This window comes from Leguminivora glycinivorella, chromosome 4 (genome assembly GCF_023078275.1).
Source record: "Leguminivora glycinivorella isolate SPB_JAAS2020 chromosome 4, LegGlyc_1.1, whole genome shotgun sequence".
Lineage (NCBI taxonomy): Eukaryota > Metazoa > Arthropoda > Insecta > Lepidoptera > Tortricidae > Leguminivora > Leguminivora glycinivorella.
In genome coordinates, this window is record NC_062974.1 from 23,552,047 (window position 1) to 23,579,276 (window position 27,230).

Consider the following 27,230-nt stretch of genomic DNA (forward strand, 5'->3'; position numbering starts at 1 on the left):
GCAAACGGGACTTAATCGCGTATTTACTATGTTTTAAACACTAACCTCCGACGTTTCAAGGACGGCATTGTCCCCGTGGTCTCGGAGCAGACTGGTCTTTTTTGGACCACCAATTTTAAATATGAACATATAATAGTGCGTATTTCTAACTAAAAAGTTCGTCAAACACGGTATGTCGATATTTCGACGTAGTATATCGATAACTTTTCACATCACTAGATTATCGACATTAGATGTCGAGTATTTCCCATCACTTTATTTCAGTGTACGTATATAAAAACTTAGCCCCGCCCCTAAATTTGGTGCGATAGGGACAACTGCAGCTCAGGCGCGAAATCCCGCGTAAAAACTGCAAAAATCGAGGTTCCGCTCTCGACTGTTTCCTCCTCCAAAACTTAACCAATCGTTACGAAATTTGGAAATCAGAATGACAAGGAAATTATCTGTGTCGGACCGTTTCGTTTTTTTGGATAATTGATCTCAGTTTTGAATACCACGCCTTTCTTTCTGGCAAATTCAATTAAGCCGTTTTGGCCAACTTTGAGAGGCTCTAATTCCTTTTAAAACAAAAATATCAAAAAAAGCAAAACGGTCCGACACAGATATTGATAATAAAAGTCTGTGTTGAAAAAACCATTGATCTAGCTTCAAAAACCAGAGAGGAAACAGGCGAGAGCGTTTGTATGGAGAAATGAGGGGTATCGTAGCGTCTTAAGGAAAGTAAAGACAGTATTTCATTGCATGTTTGAGAAAAATATATTAATGTTAAAAATATATATTAATGTTTAAATTCTGTGCTTTTATTGTAATGTATTCTTTTACTATGGGGTCATTTACCTGAAATAAAATTTTTGAATTGAATTGAATTGAAAATTAAACCATTTTGGTTAACATACCTACTTAATTCATTTTAACATAACGTGGCTAATTATTGAGCTGTGACCAGGCCCCGTAGCCGAATGGCATTTCTGCGCCGCGAAACGCCACCGAAACGCCGCAGAAATGTAGTCTGGCTCTGTCGCGTATTGACGCAAGAGCGATAGAGATAGATAGAGTTTGTCTGTTTGTCTGTCTGTCTGTGTGTGTCTGTCTGTCATGTGTAGCTCCCGAACGGATGAACCAATTTAGATTCAGTTTTTTTTGTCTGAAAGCTGAGTTAGTCGGGAGTGTTCTTAGCCATGTTTCATGAAAATCGGTCTACTATATCGCAGTCGGGGTTTTTTCAAAATTTTAATTACATATTTAAACGTTATAGTGAGCTGTTAGTTTATATATTTATTTATTCCATAGGGACAAACAGAATTAGAGCCTGAACAGCTTTTATATTTCAGTTTTGTTTGAAGTTTCTTTATCTGAGCGTTAGCACTAGGTACTTATTACTTACACTATGCTAGAGGCTCTGTTGCCTCTTAAACTTCATAGAGCTCTTGCAAGGTGGTTTGCTAAACTCGTCCAATTTTTCAAGACCTATCCATGCCTTAGTGGTTTAACGGAGTCAAAGTGTGCATAGGTCTTTTACACTGGTTCAGTTAAGCGGCTATCGTGGACATTAAGGGATAAATACCGGTTAGTGTAGTAATGAAGGAAGCGCTAATGTGAGAGGGTTTTTTTACTGTGGGTTGAGGGAAATGTTCAGTTTAAAGTACTTGGGTGTTAAGCGTGTTATCTTTGGGCTTTTATGTCTTTTTCATGTAAGGTACAGCGGGTGTGTAATGATTGGTATAACTTTTTTTGATATAGTAACATTTGATATAATAACATTTGGTATATATGTAATGGATATAATCACTCATTTGACATAACCATTGTTTGGTATAACCACAAAATATTTACTTTTATTTTGTATAATAATTATTTCGTATAACATTTATTTATAATAACCGTTTTATGGTATAACTATCTATTGGTATACGACTAGTATAATATAAATAACAAACAGTATAAATCATTTCATGAATTAATTTTATTATTTTTGAAGGGTTCACAGTTCTAACCTAACCTAACCTACTTTTCTGATAGCAGTACATATGTTTAAGGGTCACAATTCTAACCTAACCTAACCTATTTTTCTGGTAGCAGCGCGTTGTGTGCAGGGGTCACAGTTCTAACCTAATCTACTTTCCCGGCAAATGATGGATCTAATTTATTGTAAAAAAAAATATTCTAACTGTGCTTTAGACAGAATTTGTGTTATACAATTTATTTATTATCGGAAATAAGTATTATACTTCCTATCCAAATCCGAGACAACAAATAATGTTTACTTGCAGCAGCACACGGAATCGTGCCGTCCTTGTCACACATTTCAGAGATATAAAATTTAAAAACAAGTTCTCGCCATTCGTACCTACCTCCAACATCGCCCAGCGCCCTGCGGCGTTTACCCATTACATGTTTTTGTGTCGTCCGAGTCACACGTAATTTCTTCAAAATAAGTGTTCCTCTAAAAGTGTAAATGTTTTTGAATTTATGAAGTTCGGTAAGTGATTTGACACCTATGTACCTATAGTGCGCTAAATGGTAACTATAGAATTCAAACTATATTTGAACAACTGCCGACCGCCGTATAGTACCTACCGGCGAGTGTAGTTTCGTTTTTCATACGATCGTCGATCGTAACTACGAGCTAGTAACCTCATATTAAAAGTGTACTATCATTTAAGTAGCTGGCCTGTCGATAATTAAAACTATTTAAAAAGTTAACGAAATACTAAACTTATTTGCGTTCATATTTGCTCATACGAAAGGATTTTTTACGACTACCTTCTTTTTCAAACAAAAGGCTTACGGTATGAATAATTAAGTTACAGTAGGAAAGTAATACGATGGAAAGAGTTACCTACATAATTATATGTGTATGAGTAAAACAAGTATACGTAAATCATAGATTACTTACAGAAATATGTAACTATTAAACTACCTACTGACAATCGATGTGATCTCTGACTTCAATGTTTACGAATATGAATTTACTCATTTATTGGGTACAAAATTATAAATAAAAACAATAATACTAATCATAATATAAACCTTAATTTAAAAATAAATACCTAAACTAAAAATATTAAAAATATTAAAAACTAGGTGAACTCCTTAGGCATGGTGCCGTAGACACTGGCAGCATTTCCTCGCTGTATCGCTATATGATTTGATATATCGTAGGCGTATAGAACAATATATACGTTAACCACAACATGTCTGGTCTATAAAAATATTTTTTCTGGTTGGTGATAAAGCGCCTTTTACAAAAAGTTAAAAAGAAAAACGCATCTTTATGTAAATTGCAACAACATTCAACAACATTACAAATAAACAAATTATACGTCAAACAAGATATAGTTGTAGCAATATTTACAATTCCTAGAACCAGTAATTGAACTATATTTTTTTTTTGTTGATTCATTCAATAATATATTAATAAATATAACGACCGACTGCACATTGCCAGTAACTGATAGGTACATTTAAACAGGACGCGCTTGCACGGTCCTACCCTATGGCGCCTTAACTAATACCTACTACCGAATACATGGCACAAACAGCAACACCAATAACTGACTATCGTTAGACTTTATGCCGTCGTAATAGGAATTAATCTTTGTTCCACAAATTGTATCGAGGGCTCCGCTTAAGGCGTCGTAGCTGTTTGTGTCACACTGTAACAGTGATAGGCTATCTATTCTGCACGAATGAAGTCAAAATTTCCGCTCTCTGACTATTAAAACTTTGCGGGCTTCACTTTATTATGAAATAAATAAAATAAATTTCAACAGTCAGTAAATTTGCTTCAAAATTGTTTCGGGAGCTATTCTTTCGTTCAAACTACATTGAGAATTCCCGTCTCACAGCGCATCGTTCACTGTGTTTTTTCAATCGCTTCGCACTTCGGTGGATCTGGATTCATTCTTCTGTCGCTACGTTCATCGGTCAGTTCGCTCTTCGCTCGCAACTCGCAACCTTCTTCGATTGCTTCGCTCCTCGCTGTATTAAATCTGTTTATTCTTAAGCCGCTCCGCTCCTTGGTCTCTCACAAATTACGTTAAAGATAAAAGATACTTACTCCGCTTTAATAGTGTTAATGTCAATGAAATTTATATTATCCAGAGACTTTTTAATTAAATACTTATATGATTTAATAGCGTTATAATATAACTTAAGTAGGTATGTACCTACCTACTTTATGTACAATATACAGAAGGAGTATAAGAACATTTTCGTCTAAAGATTGAACCAATGAATAGTATAAACAAAAATGTAAATTTTATTTTCCTTGAAGTTGCTAATACTATTGCTCTGACAAGACATGCAGTATGGTTCTATAACGTGTGAGCATCATGCACACACTAAAATAATAAAATAGTCATAGCTATATGATCTATACATACACTATATGATATATACCTACATAAATCACATTATACTGGTTATGTGTCATAATGAATTACTCGCTATTATAGTTAGATTAAAAATGATGAAAAATAAATAATCAAGACGCAGTAAATCCCTTTCAGGAAAGCAACGACTACATATAGATAGACGTTGCCACATACGCATTAACTACCTCCATACTACACTTTAATTAACATACCTCGCTTGAAAAAGAAATATAGTACAATGTTTAGCTCTAAACTAGAGGGGAGCTGTGGTGCAGGAAACAGGGTCTGACACGTTGTTGGTGCACATTATCTAAGTAGGCCTACACGGGATGTAAAATCGCCGATGGAGACTAATACACACAATAAATTTGTGCAAATTATACAGAGTTATGCTGTTATGAACAGCTAGATAAAAAGTAATTAAAGTTTCCAATTAAATTAATATTTAAAATGAAACACAACTACCTATTTCAGTTTAAATTTCAATTTCAATGATTTATTTGCAGAAAAGGTTAAGTTTCTTTCTTGTTAATTAGTTTTGTACCGCAGTACATGCACATTGCACACAGTACAGCTTTACTGTAACGTTATTTTATTTTATATGGTTACTCCCTCAATTAATTAATAAGGAAACTGTGGAATAACCAGAACTGTTTCCTGAAGGATTTCTAGACAAACACGACAAATTAAAATTCGAATTAAAATAAATAATTAAAATTTAAAAAAAAAAAAAAAAAAAAACAGTAATGATTCGGGTGTTCGGTGTTCATGAGTGACAGCGACCTGTCTGCTCATTTGCCTTCTTTATAATTTAACAGTCAGATGTTAAAATTAAATGATGTTGTACAATTTGTCCTCAAAACATCAGCAATAATGACATAATAATTAATCTACTTCTTACTTTTTATCGAAAACTTTTTTGTTCTGGCACTTATATAAATTCCCTTTATTCAACAAAATTAATAGTATACTGGGTACAAAAATCAAATTACAATTATAATAAATTAAGTATGTTATATGGACAAAGTGCTATGATGCCTATGATGTTTCTAAACAATAACTACAAAGTGTTATACTTTTAAATTGCATAGTAATTTAATTTGACTTTTAACTAACCTTGCAATATATGTAGATAGAATATTTTAACTGCTTATGCTTGTCTTGCCTATGCACAAGAGATAATTTATTGCTATGTTTAAAAACATAAGATAGAAACATAAGAGAAGAAGATTTCTTGTATATGGTAATGGTAAAAACCTTACATCGAAACTGATGAAGCTATTATGACCTTGACTTTGAAACGTAATAATAATGTAAGGAAATTTGATTAAAGGACAATGGCATAAAAAACTAATTCAATACACAAAATAATGGTATAAAAATCAATGCAGTTCTAAATAGAACTTAGAAATTATTTAATGTCATCATGACCAGAAAATATCAAAAACAGTCATAAATGTATTCTTTATTTACATGAACATATTTACATAATTATACAAGAAACTAAGACTAGACTTAAAAGCTAGCTAATGTCTAAAAAAGGCTATTAAGTTGAAGCTTAATATAAATAAAATATGATAGTCTCAATAGGTTATATAAAATAATAGGAATAACAACAGATATTTTACCTTTTAATCTAATTGATGACGTCATCATGACGCTAAATCGTCAGGTACTTAATATCATTAAGTAGGTACTGTAGTACCTTAATAGTCTGTCGTATATTGATGTCGATATTTTATTTTATTTTCGCATTCAGTATTTGTATTGACATACAAGGCTCTGAACATCTGCAAGTAAACATTATTTGTTGTCTCGGATTTGGATAGGAAGTATAATTAATAATCAAACGAACTTACCTGTGAAGTTTGATTACAATTATACGAGTATCCAAATCCGAGACAACAAAGTCCCGCCCCCCATCCCCGAAAATAACAATAAAATCGTTTCACGACACAAAAAATTTACTCTAAAATAATAATGGGTAAACGCCGCAGGGCGCTGGGCGATGTTGGAGGTAGGTACGAATGGCGAGAACTTGTTTTTAAATTTTATATCTCTGAAATGTGTGACAAGGACGGCACGATTCCGTGTGCTGCTGCAAGTAAACATTATTTGTTGTCTCGGATTTGGATACTCGTATAATTGTAATCAAACTTCACAGGTAAGTTCGTTTGATTATTAATTATACTCAAAGTATGTTATAATAAATGTTATTCGAAAAAATTAGCATTATATTAAATAAGAATTATACAAATTGTTAGTATATTATTAGTTGTTATATGATTCAATAATTATATCAAATGATCGTTATTACGACTAAAATTATATCAAGAAAAGTTATATCGATCGATACGCACCCAGGTACAGCGGGGCAAATCTCGACTGGGGGGCAAATTTAACTAGTCCATTTTTTCCATGTTTTACAAAGTTTGCATTATTAAATAGAGTGTCCACCGGTTATATACGGTAGGCGTGTTCAGTGGATACATGTAGAACTCAACATCATAGTGTAATAATGGAAAAATGTATTAGTTACAATTGTCCCCCAATCGAGATTTGACTCGCTGTACCTTAGATGTTCCTAATATACAAGGACAGAAGTAAATTATGAAGGAATAAGCATTTTTAGGACTTAAAACTGTATTGGATACTTAACGTATTCTTATCAGTACTAAAACCTGTTTTATGACCACCAACACGATCTCTCGTTTAGCCCATGGTTGACTGGTAGTGAATGCCTGCTAGCATTAATTCCGCCATTTGTACTTTTTTTAATTGTGCAATAAACTTTAAATAAATAAATAAAACCAGCCGTTGTGAACATTTCTCCTTTTTATTACCAGACTGGATCAGACTTTTCATCAGGCGGACCGTATGCTTATTTGCCACCTACGCAGTATTAAAAAAAAAAAAAAAACATTCAGTCGAATTGAGAACCTCCTCCTTTTTTGAAGTCGGTTAAAAAAGACTACGATGTTTCATCCCCGGAAAGAGATTCAGAAGTAAACCGAAAACAAGATGGAGGGACGTAGTACACAAATGACACGGCAAGCTTACCCCACCACCATATGGGATTTAACACTTTCGCTACCAAGAACCCGACTGTCGGGCACACCGCTCGTAGAAGCGTAGCCGATTACATGGGGAAACCCGTATGTAGCGAAAATGTCGTAGCGCCGCGTAGAGCCCGGTTTCGAAAGTGTTAAAATAACTAAAGCCTCCGCCACACATAAAGCGTTTTGATAGCGGAGCGCAATGATAGCGGTGCGCCGGACGAACGCTGCATGGCGTCCCGCTCGCAATCCGCGCTCGTTAGTACCCGCCGGCGTCCGCTGGGCGCAACGCCAGCGTTCGTCCGGCGCACCGCTATCATTGTGCTCCGCTAACGCTCCGCCTACGCTCTCAAAACGCGCATGTGTGGCCGAGCTTTAAGTATTTAAAAAAATCAAACACTCGCAATGTTCAACATATTTACAGCCAGCAATACTATTAGTTTAAAGGTACTTTATTTTTTAAGCAACTTTATAATTTAAATTACATTTGAATATTTCTCCATTCTAATAAAACCCTTTTTTGTTCCAGGTATGTTTATGTTATTCTCTAGCTGAATCTCCAAGTATTCGTACGTACAATTTATAATCACAACACAGAATTAAGTCAAAGCACAAGAAAAAGCGCAATTTCATTTCATTCGTGCAACGTAATAGAATTTACGATAAAAGTCCGCTAATAAAATCGCTTAGGTCTAGCCAAACAACAACAAAGCGCTGGAGGCCTAGCGGTAAGAGCGTGCGGCTTTCGATCCGGAGGTCGCGAGTTCAAACCCCGGCTCGTACCAATCAGTTTTTCGGAACTTATGTGTGAATTGTCATTTGATATTTGCCAGTCGCTTTTCGGTGAAGGAAAACATCGTGAGAAAACCGGACTAATTCCAATAAGGCCTAGTTACCCTTCGGGTTGGAAGGTCAGAATCGGTCAGATGGCAGTCGCTTTCATAAAACTAGTGCTTACGCTAAATCTTGGAATTAGTTCTCAGTGCGGACCCCAGGCTCCCATGAGCCGTGGCAAATGCCGGGATGACGCAAGGAGGATGATGATGAGGTATAGCCAAAGTGACAATCGTTTTACGTGGCGAGCGAAAAGCAGTGTTATCAGCAAATACAAATTTGATTGATTGATTGATTGATTGAGTTGGCTCTGTCGCGTTTCTGTAGTGACGCGACAGAACAGGGTACATAGTCGAATGGCACATACGCTCACGAAACGAAACGCTCGTAGATATCTATTATCTGTCTCTATCGCTCTTGCGTATTGGCGTGACAGAGCCAGACTACCTTTCGCGGCGTTTCGTTTTCGTTTCACGTCGGAGAAATGCCATTCGGCTACGGGGCCAGAACAGAAGAGCGATAGGAAGAGCTAGTTATGAAACGCTTTCGAAATGACAATCGTAACGATTGAAGCGCAGTTTGTCGCGTCACTACAGAATAACGATATAGAGCTTGCTACGAAACGCTTATAAAGTGACAATCGTACACTGAGAGAAAATACAACCAGTTTTCATGTTCGTTCAACAAGTTTTTTGGTTAAAATATCGCCTACGTGCTCTTTGGTCCAAACAACAAGCTACTTGTCATTTGAATCGGCAATATATTTGAATCAACAAGTCGATTTTATAAAAACAACCTGACACATATTGTTTTAAACATACGTTTGGCTGATTCGAACGGATACACCGCAGCAAGTCGAACTTGTTAAATTCACAATGCAAATTTCTCTGTGTAGACGCAATCTCTGTTGTGTCACTACAGAGGAGCGATAGAGAGCTAGCTATAGGCTTACGAAGCGTATTGTGACGTTGGCTAGTTACCCCGCTCTATTAAAAAAGCAATTATTCCGATCCGAATGTTCGAAATAAACCTCGTTAGCGTATCGCTGGTTGACTGGCAGAGATTACTAGGTGTTAAGGCCTATTATGCTTTATCTGTGACGTAAGCCAAGAGTTATGGGTGCAGCTTTATTTTCCCGCCATCATACCGTATTTTATCGTAGAAAACCAAGCTTTAGGTGTTTATGATTATATTATTGGGTGTCTTTTAGTATAATATTATTTTCGGCATTTTTAACCCCCGACGCAAAAACGACGGGGTGTTATAAGTTTGACGCGTCTGTCTGTCTGTTTGTATGTTTGTCTGTATGTCTGTCTTGTCTGTGTCTATCTGTGGTATCGTAGCTCCCGAATGGATGAACCGATTTAGATTTAGTTTTTTTTTGTTTGAAAGCTGAGTTAGTTAGTCGGGAGTGTTCTTAGTCATGTTTCATGAAAATCGGTCCACTGTATCGCGGTCGGCTTTTTTTTTAAATTCTAATTGAGAATGACTATTAAGTTTAAAAACCTTCGCTTTTTCATCTCTGTAACGTGGACATGAAAAAAGTTTCTGTGACAAGATAAAAGGGCTGGATGTTAAACTAAAAATCATAATTATATTTTATGCAGAAATATTTAGAAACAAATCTTAAGGGACCGTCCACACTCAAGAGACGCATGTCCGCCGACGCGGAACGGACGTCAGCGCCACGCCGCCTGAATGTAATTTAAAAACGGACGAGTCGGGTCGCGCCACGCCGCCTAGCAGAATGTAATTTAAAAAACGTCTCCTCAGTACATTTTGTATAGGAAGGACGAGCAAGGGACGCGCAAGGGACGTCGCTTGGCGCGCCCCAGGCGACGTGTCGCTTGGCGTGCGCCGCGCCGCATGGGGGCGCATCTTACTTCCTTCCTATACAAAATGAACTGAGGAGACGTTTTTTAAATTACATTCCGCAGCGTGGCGCTGACGTCCGTTCCGCGTCGGCGGAAATGCGTCTCTTGAGTGTGGACGGTCCCTAATATACACTGAAGCGGGGAAGCAACATTTTTTGAACACTCATTGCCACTAGACGGACTAGCTAGGTACTCTTTGATTGCGTTAAAATAAGTTTTTTTTTCAAAAAATTCAGTTTAAGTACAAGCTTTTATCGCCGACTGTACCTTTCTTTCAACAGTCATCTACTGCTCTCTGAGACGTTTATAAAAACCCCTTACTCGATGGGGATACGACGTTTCATGACAGAGTTCCTATGACCACCTTTCTGCTCCATCAACAGATCAGCTCCATGATACCATAATATTGCATTGTCACGTGATTTACATATGTGTGCAAAATTTCAACTCAATCGGAAACCGGAAAGTGGATCAAATTTAGCTTCTACGTTTTGTTTGGCGCACACTACTAACAAGGCAAGTTGAATAAAAGCTTGTAAAAATATAGGCACATATTCGTAAACTGTACAGAAATATCTACACAGAAACCTTAATTGAAACGGCAATGTGTAATTGTGTAAGCAACATTATTTGAACCCCTCAGCCAGAACGCTGAGAGCGTGGTACACCGCAGAGCTTCGCTTTGATTGCTCTGGCGAATAGGTTACAAATCCTACAATGAATAAATATAGCACAAACTTGCACTTTGAATACATAATCATAGAAATCTGAAGTGAAAAATCAAATGGATTTAAAACACTTGTTTAAAACAATTGTAGAACATTCCTACATACACCCTGTTTTTATTGAATTCCGTTAAATTTAAGGGAAGATTAATTACATTATATACAATTAATTTCTCTAAGAAACTAGCGTCTTAATTCTTGAGGTTATTAAGTTATTTAAAAAATAAAGATAATTGCTGAACACGTGTGTCACAGCCTTTACCAATTCCTAATGTTATTTGTTTTGACTTGTGCCGTCAATCACTTGACACTAACTTGAATGTTATTCTTAAGGGTCTCTCACACTAATAAATTCATTTATCATGTATGAAAATGATGGATTTTTTTGCGAATTGAAGTGAAAGACCACTTTCACTGTATAGTAATAAGGGTGGTTCCTGATAATGAACCTAACGACGTGTCGAATTTAACGGAAAACAAAAAAAACACGGTGTATATTGACCGACCGAGTTCCACGTTAAGCACATAATAGTTCAAATCTAAACAATCGCTCTTAGTATGAAGACGCTTACGCGGCGTCGTCGCTGAACGCAGAACGCACGCATACGGCATGTTACGCAAATAACCTAACCACAAAATTAAAATTTTGAAAAAACCCCCGACCGCGACATAGCGAACCGATTTTCATGAAACATGGCTAAGAACACTCCCGGATAACTCAGGTTTAAAACAAAGAAAACTAAATCGAAATCGGTTCATCCGTTCGGGAGCTACGATGCCACAGACAGACACACACACAGACAGACATACAAACAGACAGACACATCAAACGTATAACACCCCGTCGTTTTTGCGTCGGGGGTTAAAAACGAAAAATTCAAAAATTGTTGGCGCGATTGTTACCTGTAGGTACATTCCATTCGGTTTATGACATGTTCTCCTAAATCTATCGTTGGATCTCTTACTGAAAGCTCGGCCACACATGCGCGTTTTGAGAGCGTAGGCGGAGCGTTAGCGGAGCGCAATGATAGCGGTGGGCCGGACGAACGTTGGCGTTGCGCCCAGCGGACGCCGGCGGGAACTAACGAGCGCGGCGCACCGCTATCATTGCGCTCCGCTAACGCTACGCTATCAAAACGCTTTATGTGTGGCGGAGGCTTTATTCTATCCTTTTTAAAACACTGAACTGCTGAAATTGCAATGCAGAATCTATCCAATAGGAAACGAATCGAACGAATCGTCGCAGCGCAAGTGCCCTTCACGCCAACGATTGGTTCACCGCAGTTACGCTGTGTGTACGTTCACTCTAATGCTTATACGAGTTTACTGGGCATTAATGCGGTACGCACTGCATTAATAGTAGTTTGTAATAATGTTACTTTTATTAAATGCTCTATCTTATTATAAAGTGTGTGTTTATCTGTGGCATCATAGCTCCCGAACGGATGAATTTAGACGGGATTTAGATTTAGTTTTGTTTGTCTGAAAGCTGAGTTAGTCGGGAGTGTTCTTAGCCATGTTTCATGAAAATCGGTCTACTATGTCGCGGTCGGGGTTTTTCAAAATTTTAATTTTGTGATTAGGTTATTATACCTATATTCTTGATTTACTCTCGTATCCTACTCGATAGAACGTTAGTCTGCGGTCCACCGCAGTCAAGTGACTCTTCAATGGACTGGTTAAACCTCGTTGCCTGAATGGCGTGAACTTTTCGATCGTAAATTGCAACACAAGTGTGGAAAATACTGGGATTCCATTTAAGTTAAAGAACATAGAAGTTTAAAGTAGACTGGATGGGAAAGGATTTGACAAGATTTCCAAAATATACGATCAATTATATGACAACTTATGTTTTTATTTTATAGAAATTCGTAATAATAGATTTTTGACCAGACAACAATGATTAATGAAATGATTTTGATTTGTCAATGGTAAAAAAATTCTTCAAACGAAAATATAATTTTAGACATACTATAATCTAATAAATATCTGAAAACCCCTAGATTAAAGAGACAATAGGCAAGGTACAATTTATACTCCATTTTATAAACTTCGCACTAAGCTACAAAAACTTGAACACTCCTATGAGTCTTCTCACGGCAAATGCTCGTAATGCATGTTCGAACAAACAACTCCGACTTCGGTCCCAGGGGAGTAATCCTCTTGTAGAAAGAAGTTTCGCTTGTTTATACAAGAAAGTTGCGAACTGAAATATTATAATAAGTAATATTGTTTTCACACGTGCATGCTAGCCCGGATCTTAAACGACGACCATAGAGTAGGGTATTTTGAATATCATCTCCTATATCTTGTGTATTTAACATTGGTCTTTCAAATAAAGACGGCATTCAATTCGGAAACAAGTATTTTTTTTAGGTGGCGGATCTTTTTTTTTTAATACCACGTCGGTGGCAAACAAGCATACGGTCCGCCCGATGGAAAGCGGTCATCGTAGCCTATGGACGCCTGCAACTCGAGGAATGTCACATGCGCGTTGCCAACCCATTCTGAACACAGCATAAACTTTTTAACAAAAAATAAAACCGCCTTCAAAAATAAGCGCGTTACAAAACATGGAGAAACTAAAAAGCCAAAAATAATAAACCTTTCAATTCAGATTTCTTATCGTATTGCAATAAGCTAAACATCCAAATTATAAACAAATCAATTATTTTTGTAGTCGGTACCAGACCTATTCGTCGCCTTGCTATTGCCTGTTTGCCCCACCCAACCATACACAGGCTGGTACCGACTCCAAAAATAATTGATTTGTTTATAATTTGGATGTTTAGCTTATTGCAATACGATAAGAAATCTGAATTGAAAGGTTTATTATTTTTGGCTTTTTAGTTTCTCCGTGTTTTGTAACGCGCTTATTTTTGAAGGCGGTTTTATTTTTTGTTAAAAAGTTTATTTATTTGTTGATTTTTAGTGGTTCCTAGTGATATTATATGTATCAGTCCGAATACATGTACAGTAGTGAAAGAATTATCCTTTAACTCCTAACCATTGAGGAGTTGACCTTCCATCATCAGCTCAGCCACATAAAATTATTACCATCAGACGTAAATACTGGTGTACCTTTGAAAAATAGACTAAAACCATTACATGTGCCTATAACATTTGAAGAGTTCCCTCGATTTCTCCAGGATCCCATCATCAGACCCTGACTTGGTGCCAATGGGACCATCTCGGGGTTATACCGGTTCGATCAAAAAAAAAATTTTGAAAATCGGTCCACGATTCTCGGAGATATCGAGTAACATACATACAAAAAAAAAAAAAAAACATTCAGTCGAATTGAGAACCTCCTCCTTTTTTGAAGTCGGTTAAAAAGGGAGTGTACACGTTCCAACGAGTGTTCGGGTTCCGACTTCCGACGACTCAAAGATCCTTCGGTCACCGGCACACCGCTCCCTCATTGACCTCTGGCAGCCTTACTCACCGGCAGGAACACAACGGCAGGATCTGCGTCGATTTCAACTATTTCAAGTCAGTGACTGGCAAGAGGCAAAACAGTTACCTCCTTAGTGTAGTTTTAGTTAGGTTTTTTTTAAGTAGTCACACTACTGAAAATTGAAACTAAGGTACCGGCCACATCAGAGCGTCGCGTGTCTCGGGGCGCATCCCGAGACACGCGACGCTCTGGTGTGGCCGGTCACTAAAATAGATACCATACACGAAATAATAGCTAACACCTCTCAGCTTACACGGCTTCGATTCCCGGCTTGGTCAACGGTGGACTTGGTCGCTTTTTCTTTTGTATAAGGTTTGAAACCTTCAAGAAAAGAGCGTACATCCATCTTAAAGGCCGGCAACGCACCTCCAACACTTGGTGATTCGGGCGTCCATGGGCGGCAGTGATCGCTTATCATCAGGCGTTCTGTCTGCTCATTTGCCTCCTATCTCATAGAAAAAGGTAACGTATCCGTTTATAATCTATTTCAGTTTAAACGTCATTTTTGACATTGACATGTTTAATCCTTATCGTTTCCTCGTATCTAAAGCCTTCACCACACATGAAGCGTTTTGATAGCGTAGCGTTAGTGGAGCGCAATGATAGCGGTGCGCCGGACGAACGCTGGCGTTCCGCTCGTAATCCGCGCGCATTCCGTTCCCGCCGACGTCTGCTAGGCGCACCGCCAGCGTTCGTCCGGCGCACCGCTATCATTGCGCTCCGCTAAGGCTCCACCTACGCTCTCAAAACGCGCATGTGTGGCCGAGCTTAGTTAATATTTGACGTTTTATAAAGTTCAAATTGCGCTGACATTTTTCTTTATCCCTGAAATGCAAAAAATGTACTTTGAAGTTTATTACTGTAAAAATCCCCAGCATTTTTTTTTATGGGATAGGAGGCAAACGAGCAGACAGGTCGCCTGATGGTAAGCGATCATCATTTATTGAGTAGAGACATTAAAGGTGAAGTATTTCTTTACAATCTCACAAATGCAAAAAAAAAATGGAAAACAGATTTACTTTACACTTCTTTGTAACACGAGACAGAGACACTTCGCTTCAGCTTAGTCCATTCCTGTGAAATCTTTGTTGTAAATTGCTGCCAAAGAAATGTGATAGAACAAGGTTTATAACAATCAATAATCGGTTTTATTACTTGCACAGGCGGAGCGGGAGTTATAGAAAAAATCATTAAAATTACTCATTTTATCGTCATCATCATCATATCAGCCCTTTATCGCCCACTGCTGAGCAAGGCCTCTCTTCTAGTACGCCACTTCTCCCGTTCCTGAGGCTAGTCTCATCCAGTTGTGACCCGCAATTTTCCGGATGTCGTCGACCCAACGAGCTACCGACGCCAGGCACTTCTTACATTTGATAACGGCTACCATTCCGTTAACATTTTAGTTAAAATCACTCATTTATACAGCGCGAAGTCACATACGATTTCAGTTACATTGCGGACTACTGGAGATACATACCTACATATAATTTAGTCGGCCGATCAAATACCGCAATGTAATGAAACTCGGAAAAAAGTAGTTGTACGTAGCTTAAATCAGCTTTTAAACGGTGGCTTCAGCGGACATCTATCTTTACATACTTTACCCTATTATTCTATAGGATGAAGCAAGGATGATTTATATAGGATTTAGAATATCCATACTATGAATCGTACCTATTTTTTTTAGCGCCATCTAGTAAATACTATCATAACTACACTGATGATGCGTACAATCTTTTTTTTCAAAATGTGTATTAACGTGATACCATGATATTAAAAGAAAGAAAATATGTCATTTATTCTTATAAAAAAATAAAAACACGCAAAAAAATTTGGGGACAATATGATTTTGGCCAATTCCAGGCTGCGAAAAAGCGCCATTTTTTTTTATGAAATAGGCAGCAAACGAGCAGACGAGCCGCCTGATGGAAAGCAGTCATCGCCGCCCATGGACATAAGCAACATCAGGGGAGTCACCTATGCGTTGCCGACCTTTAAGAACCCTAAATACCTGCTTCTTAAAGAACCCCATGTCATATTTCAGGGGTACGCTTTTTTGTATGGGCTTTGTTAGTCCCGTATTAAATTGTCGTTGGTATGAAGTATGGAAACCAGAGCTAGGCCGTATATTTCTGGAACGTTCAAAATATCGTCAGCAGTATATAAATCAGTGGCCACACTCTAATGGCCGCCGTCAACGAAATTAATGGCCGCCACTCCTGACAGATCACGACCTTCGGGCGTCGTTTTCAAATTTCATTTGCTTACCCCGATCAAATGTCAAACGGTATCTTGGAGGTCGATGTTCGGGGCTTATCAAGTTAATTTTATAGTAAAGTTGATAAAAGCAGATCATTATTTATTAGTAGGAAACTATTTTTTTTTATTGTTAGTGCTTTTCTAGAGTTCCGTACCTGCTAATGGAAAAACGGAACCCCTTAGTGGCGCTGATTGTTAAAAATACATGTAATTTTATGGGTATGCCCATCATTAGTCCTGGCGGCCGTTGGAACTAATTTGACATAAGATTTAGCATAGAAAAGCCCACAAAATGAACCACAGGCAGTCGTGCACATAAATTTGGTTGCATATGCTTTCTCTTATGACGACGTTCGAATAAAGTTTTAAAAGAAATGAAAAAAATAATCGTAAAAGCAAAAGATACTCGAAGCCTCCAAGGAAACAATTAATCTTTATCATAATACTAGCATTTGCTCGCGGCTTCGCTCGCGTCAGAAAGAGGCAAAAAGTAGCCTATGTCACTCTCCATCCCTTCAACTATCTCTACTTAATAAATCACGTCAATTCGTTTCTCCGTTTTGCCGTGAAAGACAGACAAACAGACACACGCACTGTCCCATTTATAATATTAGTATGGATATTTTATACGAAACACTTCTCACTACGCAGCTTCATTTCCAACAAGTCAAAGACCAAACCAACCAAAAACAAACAAATTGAATCGAAACATGTCGAACGCTATATCGACTTAATACGTCAGTAACCCGCTTAAAATATTTTTAAATATGTATGAGTCTCACGGGAGTTTTATAGTTAAAAGTCAAAGACTCTTCATAGTTGAGAAATCTTTAAACTAAAACTGTCAGAAACATTTCGTCTGTGTATTATAATATCCCATTTCGCTTTCGCTACACTTGGCAAATTAAATTTTCTGTCTGGGTGTGAGACATTTGCATTATAAAGACATTTGATAGGGGTAAGGAACTTTTGCTCTCGTGGATAAAGCTGGGAACTTTGTAGCTGTTCCAAAATGGTTGAAATGTACGTTCTGTAATCATTTCACGGTTCAACTCACGAATTTTCGTCAGTATCTGTCTACTAGTAGTCGTAAGTCTGGTCTCGATTTTCAAGTAATGAGAGTGCAAGCTGAAATCTTATTTCAGTCTAGCATTGGAAACATTAAAATAACCTAACCACAAAATTAAATTATTGAAAAAACCTCCGACCGCGACATAGTGGACCGATTTTCATGAAACATGGCTAAGAACACTCCCGACTAACTCTGCTTTCAATGAAAAAAAAAAACTAAATCTTAATCGGTTAATCCGTTAGAGACCTACGATGCCACAGACAGACACACACAGAGACAGACAGACAGACAGACAAACAGACAGACACGTCAAACTTATAACACCCCGTCGTTTTTGCGTCGGGGGTTAATTATACAAATATGTTTACATTAATCGTCGAAGATGAAGATGGATGGTACGTACTTGTACGCTGTATTCCATTAAGTTTGATGCTTTTCGTGCGTTATTTCTGTTGGTCGAAGAAGGGAATTTCTACCCTAAAATTTTCCGAAGTTTCTACAATACATTAAGACACGAAATCCACCGGGAATCGGGCTGAAAGCCTCGACGGATAGAAAATTTTACCTTCTTTCTTTGAAGTGGAAAGGATCCACTCAGTATGCAAAATCTGGCGTTTCCTCTACACAGTCCACATTATTCCTGCCACTTTCAAAAGGACAATATTGTGTCATTTTTCGCCTCTACAATCCCATCTTTCGCGTAACCAAAGCACCTTGGCGTACAAATACTTTATGCTGCTTCTATTGCTCTTCTCTTTAAGTTTCCTATGTATATAAGTATTTGTATATTATATATATCTTTGTTGTGTACCCATAACACGAGCCTTCCTGAGCTTACCTTGGGACTCAGTCAATCTGTTTAAGAATGTCCTATAATATTTAACGTATTTATTTATTTACTTGTTGAAAGTTATTTTGCTTTGCTTGAACGCGAAATGTGGTGGTGAACAGGTTAAACTTAAGAAGTCTTTTGTGACAGGATTTGAGGTTCAGAAACGAGTTTATTTAACCAAATACTTAACTTACAGTCCTGCAACAACACATTTAAATGTGTTAGTCGACACCGTGAGAACAGTTTATACGGTCCAAATGACTTGATATATCACCACAGAATATAAAATAGTACAAGTACAGAAGACCAAGTGCTTTGATGTTCATGAAGTGCCGCCTTTTAAATGCCTACAAAATTCTAACAAAGAAACGAGCCGCACGTGCGCAGCGTCGGACGATAGGGTTGCCCATAGATTAAAACGAATTAATACTCAGATAAAACGTTATACTATCGTAGGTATTATATTCAAGTCTTGGGCACTTTCTAGGTATATACTAGGTATTTATATATTTTTGTTGAAGTCCCAACATCACAAGCCTTATTGAACTTTTCCGTGGGACTTAATCAACAGTAGATCTGTGTAATATTGTCCTATTTTATTCATGATGTTTATTTAACTAAGCATTATTAGCTATTCACGCGCGGGTATCGCATATGAACCTTAAAAAAAACTCGAGACGTAAAGTAACAATAGAAAGTGCGAACGTGCGTTCCGTGAAAACGCGCGCCACCCCTGATTAGGCCGCGAACTCGCGGCCACCAGCATGTACTTGTAGCGCGGCGATAGAATCGCGGAGTGAGCCGCCCCTGATATCACTGACATTTTTTCCACTCTTATCAGTGAATACTTGCTCATCCACATAAATACGAATATACTTCGCCCATAATTCAATAAAAAAGACACAAGCAAATTTTTTAAGCTTCAAAACTTCAACCAAAATGGAAAAATCGTATAATACATTTTGGCTATTGTGCTTGCTACTGATTAAATGATTAGTAGGTACTGATAACGGATTGTAATCATGGTAATGAAATGGTAAGGGTAATTAGTGAAATACAATCGCAGTTAACTCACACAGTATTAAATATAATTACTGCAGCTCTGGTGGACCTTATTGAGTGTAATCTTAGTAATGAAAAAATTGCTCGCAATATGTTATGTGATTCAATTTTTTATGCAATTTTATCTAAAAACTTTTATTTTATATCGACACTTATTCGTTCTTTATGGCTTGTCTCCTTTAAGTTTTGCTGCTTCTTTCTCCCCTCTCATGCCCACCTTAAATTGAACATCAAACTTCTTAAGACAACAAAAGAATATCAAAATACACAAAATCAAAACAATTGGTATTATCAGCTTGGGCAGCCAAATCAGCATCTTCATCCACGCCGAAGGTGGTAAAAATAGTTTCATATTGTTTTTTGGTTCTTTCACTATTGCCCCATTATTATTTGGATTGATTGTCGTTGGATCGTCTTCGTAATCATCATCGTCATCAGGATGCTCTTTTTTTCTTGTTCAGCCTCCGAATGTATACGGTCTATGTGCCTGTAAATAATCATTACATTATTTATATAATTTTCTAAATATATGTGAGATATTAAGTAAAGGGTAATCAATACGAAGAAATAAATTTTCAGTACAGATGGTGTTTTTTTTTACGCACTAGTGCGACAAGTGGTTCATTATATGCCAGGTCGAAACTTCGGAGGGCCATCTGTACTGAAAAACGTCGTACGATACACGTGCGAAAAGGAAATTCGTTACTCGTGTCGATTTAAAACACTCCCTTCGGTCGTGTTTTAATTTATCGCCACTCGTTTCGAACTTCCTTTTTTACGCACTTGTATCGTAATGTACTATTATTTTGTCTTCAATAAAAAGAGAATATTGTTTTTTTTTCCTTCTGCATCAAACTTGCAAAAAAAACAGCTCATTATTTTTTTTCTCATCCAAGAGAAACTGCCTTGAGTAAGTCATACTCATATCACAGTCGTAAAACTCACTTTAGATCTTCTTCTAAGTCCTTATAAACGATTTCCAAAACGTCCGGCGCAAGAAGAAAGTCTTGATGTTTAAAATCTTTCCTCGTCACTTCTCTTATTGAAGCCTTAGCAATACTCTTAGCCATATCCTCGATATCTTTAGGGCTCACAAACTCATCGTTCGAAGCATATATTATTTTAGTTGGAGCAGTTATTTGACTTATATTGTAAACAGGGGGTTCTTTGACTTTGTAGTGCTTCATATTTCCCTCTTCACCGTAATCCCATCGGTTGAACGTTTTGTATTTGATAGTTTGAGCTAAATGAGCTAGTAGCTTGATAGAACCGCCCCTCGTCTTGTCCTTTGAATTATTTTCTTTTTCTAGGCCCTGTAAACATATTATAAAATGTCATGGATAGTAATAGAATAATAAGCAAATATTCGTAGTATCGAGCTTCCATTACCATCAATTTATCAATTTGCAATTCTTCACATATATTTTTATATTTTTCTTCGCCTAGACAATCGCCTACTGAGTAGGACTTGTTTTCATCCTTCACTGGAGGGAATATTTCTGCTTTTCCATTTTTTATAAGATCTTCCTGTAACAATTAAAATCACGAATAGTTTTCATGAAATTACACTCTTAAGTACATGATAAACGATATATTTTATGAACTTACAAATATTTCCGTGAAGTTATCGACTTCTTTCATAAAATTCTTGTTAGGAAAGTAGTTCTGATACCCAATAGGAGCCAATAGGTGTGCTGATTGAAATTTATTATTAAACTCCGGCTTAATTGCATTCAAAATCAAAAATGCGGTGCCACCTAACGAATGTCCAATGTAATGCACTTTTTCTTTACGAGTGTCATTCAAAATGTAATCTACGATTACTGCAACGTCGTAAAAACCAATTTCGTCGTAGGTGTAGTCAAAAAACTGAGTCCTTTCATCAGTTTCTGATTCAAGGTACAAATGGCGTCTGCCGTATTTATTGCCCCGTACATTGGCAAGCCATACATCGTATCCTAGATCTTGGAGCATAAAAGCTGAAAGCAAAGATTGTTTAATGATTGTGATTACATTTTTAGTAAATGTTACGTACTATGCGGCTTTCAAGTAATTCCCTCATTGTTAAAGTTGTCTTGAAGAGCGTACACGTTATTAAATGAAAGGTTTCCTGTGAAGGTGCAGCCGTCTTTGGGTGCTTACAGTTACGGTGATTACTTGCCATCAGTTAGATCGTGTGCTTGTTTGCCACCGAGTCCACAGACGTGGTTTAAAACATTTCGTATTTATAGTTTTACAATACTTACCCAGAGAATTTTTAGTGTTTTGTCTGACAAATATGTCGGAAGTTTGGTACAAGCCAGGAACTAGTATAACTGGAAATTCTTTACGTGTCGGCTCTTCATTTTGGTAAGTAGTCCTGAATATGTTCAGAATGTAACCATCGCAAGTGACGATGTCGTAAGACTTTAAGAACCTTCCTTTGTCGTCGAGTGCTATTAGATTTGCTGTTGGATTCTGCGAATTTCAAACAAATATGACAAGGAAATGAACTGTCGGTTTATTTAAGAATAGAAATATGAGCGCACATGCACAAATAGGTGTTTGTGCTTGAGCATAGGTTATGATGAAGAATATTTGTATTTTCTTTTTCAATAGCCATCTACCAGATAATACAACCCTCCATCACGAGGCCTTAGTGTTTGTCTAAAGGCGTTTAGCCTATCAGAGATAAATAGATTAGGGACGTGTGCCTCCGTGGCCAGGTGATCTATCGGTTAGGAGTCAGGAGGTTAGCAGCTTGAGCTGCAGACGCAGGTTCATTCTCGCCTTGCCACCTTACAATAAGTGGTTGTTGAATAAAAATGTATTGCGACTTACTTGCATTAATTTTAGTGATCTTAACTTTGTTTTCTTCAAACGTCTGGCGTGTTGAGTTAAATTCTTTTCGGTTTTGTTTATTGCTGTTTCTTCGCCTGCGTTAAAAGATGAAACAATTTGGAGACATAAATACAAAACCAAGACGGTATGTCTTTGTAATAACATGGCGAAGACTCGACAGTCGTGTGTCTGATTTTCACTATACTTCACTATACTGCTACTTAGCACTTAAATGAACAATATCGGTTTGAGTTGCCCTTTGGAGATAATGAAATACCATTCTAAAGTTGGAAAGGTGATCAAGATTTTTTGATTGTATGTTTCAATTTCCTAATTAAGGATGCCAATCGTATGTTCATTATAGGTGCCAATTAGTAAAGAAATTCAGTGAGAACTTCTGTAAATATCATTCCATTAGAGCGATTTCGGAATCGCTAACATCACAATGCTGCCAAAATGTGGTGTCATTTGGATTATTTTTCTTAAAACTATTTCATCTGATATCCTACTACCCGGGGTCAGATCAACAAATATCAAGAAAGTTTTAGATAGTATGAACGTAAGTCTTTTTATTTCACTTGATAATACAACTCACGATGATATAAAGAATTTACTTTTTAAATAGTTTTATAATGATTTTCAGAATCCTCTGACGAACAGAGTTCAACTAATAAACAAGACGGGAAGGTATCTTAATGAGTATAACGTTGTAACTAATGATCAATACATACTAAAGGTATTTAGATTGACTTACGAAAATAACGAAACAACTTCTTATAAATACCCGGTGTTACTGGTTCATGGCTTGTTTCAATGTTCAGACATATTTCTGCAGCAGCGAGAGAATCAGTCTTTAGGTAAGTAAAATAAAATTTATATTTTGATGTTATCAAGTATCCTATGCACGTAGGACTGATTAAACGACCTCATTAAATAATACGACTTCCCAAATCTGCTAAAGCTACCTCACATTAAGATACTTTTTATCTTTCAGCATTTAAACTTCAAGACTTTGGATATGATGTTTGGCTAGCAAATTTTCGAGGTAATAAATATGGCCGAAGGCATACATCTTTTGGACCAGAAACAAAAGATAAAGCAAAATTCTTTAATTACACTTACGAGGAAATCGCTTTGCAAGATATCGCTGCCACTGTAAATTTCATTCTCGAGAATACTAAACACGAAAAGATACATTACATCGGTTATTCGTTGGGAGGGACTGTTTTTTTGGTACTTAATTCTATGAAGCCTGAATACAATAACAAATTTGACACAGCACATCTCTTTGCTCCTATTGGTTACCAAAACTACTTTCCTAATAAAGATCTCAGGGTTGAGGCTAATCGCTATGATGAAATATATGTAAGTTAAAGTGATTTTAATTATCTTCTAAGTTCTAAGAATAAATAGTACCAACTTGTTAATTACTGACCTGTGTCATAATTTGGTTTAATACTTACAGGAAAACCTTTTAAAAGCTGGCGCTCAGGAAATATTCCCATACGATTCTTCCAATAAAGACATTCTTTTTTCGGCTGAACAATGCCTTGGCAGTGATAACTATCGAAATATTTGCAGTTTATTGAAAATTAATGAAATAATGGTAAGAACACCAACTTTCATAATACTATATGACTATATGTAACGTTACCTAACCGAACTATAATTCATATTTTAGTAGAAAGCCTTGTGCTGTGCATGAATAATGATATTTCTACTATTGTCAATGATGCGTTTACAGGGCATACAAAATCAAGACAACAATATAAACGAAACTAGAGGTGGATCTATAAAACAGTTAGTTCATTTAGCACAAAATATTAAGTCTAAAAGCTTCAGTCGATGGGATTACGGGGAAAAGATAAATGAAGATTATTATGGAACCAAAGAACCACCTAAATACAATTTAAGTCTCATTACTGTTAAAACTAACATAATTTTTGATCCAACCGATGAGTACGTGAGCCCAAAAGATATTGCCGACATGGCGGTAAATATGAGTTATACTACGACAATAGCATTAAAAAGGGAAGGTGGTGTGTCTAGATATTCAGATGATGGTATTAAAGAAATAGGTAGGAAAGGATCTGGCGACACGTCTACGAATATAAGTAGTACGACTCCAAGAGTGAGTGGTATTGTTGCTACGATTTCAAGTAACAGCAATGTTACATTAAAAGAAATAAAACCAGAAGATAGTACAGATAAAGGTCACATTACAACAAAAACAGTAGATGAGAATGCTAATAATAGCATAACTACGTATACGAACAGTACTGTAACAAGAGAAGTAAACGTCCAAAACGTCACTGATATGACAACAGACATTAGTGACACTATAACTACAGAAGCATATTGGAAAAGTATAAAAAACATGACTACAAATATAGCTAATACTACATTAAAAGAAATAAAACCAGAAGAAGGTGACACTACAGATAAAGGTGACATTTCAAGAAAAGCAGTAGAGAAGAATGGTAATTCTAACATAACTACATATACGGACAGTACTGTGACAAGAGAAGTAGACGTCCAAAATGTTAATGATACGAGAACAGATATTAGTGACACCAAAACCACACAATTATATTGGAAAGGTATTACAAACATGCCTACAAATGTAGCTAATACTTCATTACAAAACGAAGAAATCGGAGAGGTTACTAGTATGACCAATGTAGGTGATTTTGCAAAGAAAAAAATAGGCAGAGAAGGTAATGCAGATGTCCCTACGCATACAAGTAATTTTATATTAAGGGAAGGGAAGAAAAACGTTACCAATGTGACAAGAGATGTTGAAAAGAATGAAGGAAAGACAGATTTTAAACACAAGGACTTTATTGATGCCCCAGACGTGATGGAACTTGTGTATGATAAAATTATTAATGACTTGGAAACGTGAGTGTAAAATAATATCGTAATTTATTTAACGAAATTGGCACAAGAGTGGCACCTAAACTTGAGTAGTCTCATAATTTCTGCCTCTCCCTTTATGGGATACAGGTCTGATTGTACAAGTATGTATGTATGTATGTATGTATTTAACGAAATTAAATCCAGATTGATGATAAACACACCACATCTCAATTGAACATTCATATGTTATCAAACAAAGACTCTCTTCTTATCCCTTATTTAGTAATACGACTAATATATTCCGAAGTCAAATCATGTCAAGTCTTTCCAATAGTTTTACATACTCAATAAGTAAACAAACTTAAAAACAATCGCTTTGGATATGTTCAATAATTGATTATGATTACAGGAGATCAAACCACACAGTTTCAATTGGAAGACAAAATGAAATTGATAATAGTGAACATACCACAGATATTAGTACAACAGTAGGCAGCGAATCAGAAGACAAGGTCAAGGAGAAATTACTGAAAACAAACTGGCACATAATAGCTCTCATTCCAGGCTTAATGCTCTTCGGACTGTTGATATTCATATGTTTTGTAAAATATATTCATTTCAATTGTCATATGGAAATATAAGTTCTGAAATATATACTGCAAATGCTTTAGAACTTTTGCTGATGTAACATGGTTTCAGTAGTTTTTTTTAATGATTGGCTAACTGAATAAAGCTATAACTTCATTGATACGCCTGGTTTACTTTGTTTTTAACTTTAAAGCTTCGACCAAACATAGAGCGTTTTGATATTGTAGCGTTAGCGGAGCGAAATTCGCTCTAAATACGCTCGCGCGGTCACACATAACACACGCATTGTGAGCGGACTTCTGAATATGTATTAAATGTTAATGTCCATTTAGCTAATTGTTTTATCTACAAATTGTGGTTTTTATTTCTTTTGTGTCATTCAATACTTAAATTAGAAGTTTACGTTTGCACAATATAGGCTTAGAACTCTTAGACGTCGCCATCAGAATCTTCTGCTCGCAATCCGCTTGCATTCTGCTCCGTCCGGCGCACCGCCATCATTGCGCTTTTACGCTCCGCTAACGCTGCGCTCTCAAAACGCGCACCTGTGGCCGAGCTTATAAATCAAATCTCCGTTAGAGATTCGTAGTAATATCAACCATCTTTAATGAAAGGAACACAAGCTGCCAATAATTACTTGTGGTTTGCAAATACCTAAACTATTCCTTTTCTAACATCAAGTACGATAGGTATTGGAAGAATGTGGCTGAACTTACTCTTAGGTAAACAATTTGACAGTGCGTTTATGTATTTGCAATGTAATATGTGAGTGTGCACGGGAAAACGTTCCACTTTCTCGATTGCTATATGGTAAGCGGCTTTGTCAGTTTATTCATATAAATATACAAGTAAATTTCGCCTTAATGGTAACCGACAAAGTGGGATTTTACTAAATACACTCACATATATCTACAGTAAAAAAACAAATTAACAGTGTTCAATATCGTCTTATTTAATGCCAAGTTAAAACAGTGCATGTACACTTTTCCATCTTATTTCAACGGAACAGAGTAAAGAAATGGATACATATTTAAGTCTGCCTTTGCAAAATGTTTCGATTCACATTTTGCAAAGACAGACGTTCCCGAATGAATATCCCCGTCACGTGCATCTGTTATGCAGTTCAATGCACTATTATTGCACTATAAGTTCGATGGCCGCGAGAATGGCAATTAGACTGAACAAGAATAGTTATAGACAAATCCAATTAGTTTTCGATGAATATTTTGTTTGAATAAAGAAAAGCATATACTTAGGTAGCCTTGTGAGGGCAATAAACTCAGACACGTCGTTTATTAAAGGAAAATATGTTTGAAATCTCTAGACGTCGAAAATTATGTTGACACTTATAATTATTTTATTTTGTGATTTAAGAAGAATAAGTAGATGGAAACAGACCTGTGTTTAGATTGT

The 27,230-nt window shown here is 36.7% G+C and overlaps 2 protein-coding genes across 2 annotated transcripts; one reads left to right on the forward strand and one right to left on the reverse strand.

The window, feature by feature from the left end:
• Positions 1–19,913: 19,913 nt before the first annotated feature.
• LOC125225826 (lipase 1-like) lies at positions 19,914–22,564 on the reverse strand. Its single transcript, XM_048129684.1, has 6 exons — positions 22,371–22,564; positions 21,797–22,007; positions 21,159–21,529; positions 20,940–21,077; positions 20,496–20,863; positions 19,914–20,037 (listed from the first exon to the last, which is right to left on the reverse strand). The coding sequence occupies exons 1-6, from the start codon at positions 22,533–22,535 to the stop codon at positions 19,923–19,925; spliced, it is 1,368 nt and encodes a 455-aa protein (XP_047985641.1). The 5' UTR covers positions 22,536–22,564; the 3' UTR covers positions 19,914–19,922.
• Positions 22,565–22,803: 239 nt separating this feature from the next.
• Positions 22,804–26,136, forward strand: LOC125225745. Its single transcript, XM_048129585.1, has 6 exons — positions 22,804–22,929; positions 23,014–23,227; positions 23,365–23,735; positions 23,836–23,976; positions 24,115–25,271; positions 25,639–26,136. Exons 1-6 carry the CDS (start codon positions 22,816–22,818, stop codon positions 25,868–25,870), a joined length of 2,229 nt encoding a protein of 742 aa, XP_047985542.1. The 5' UTR covers positions 22,804–22,815; the 3' UTR covers positions 25,871–26,136.
• The last annotated feature ends 1,094 nt before the right edge of the window (positions 26,137–27,230 follow it).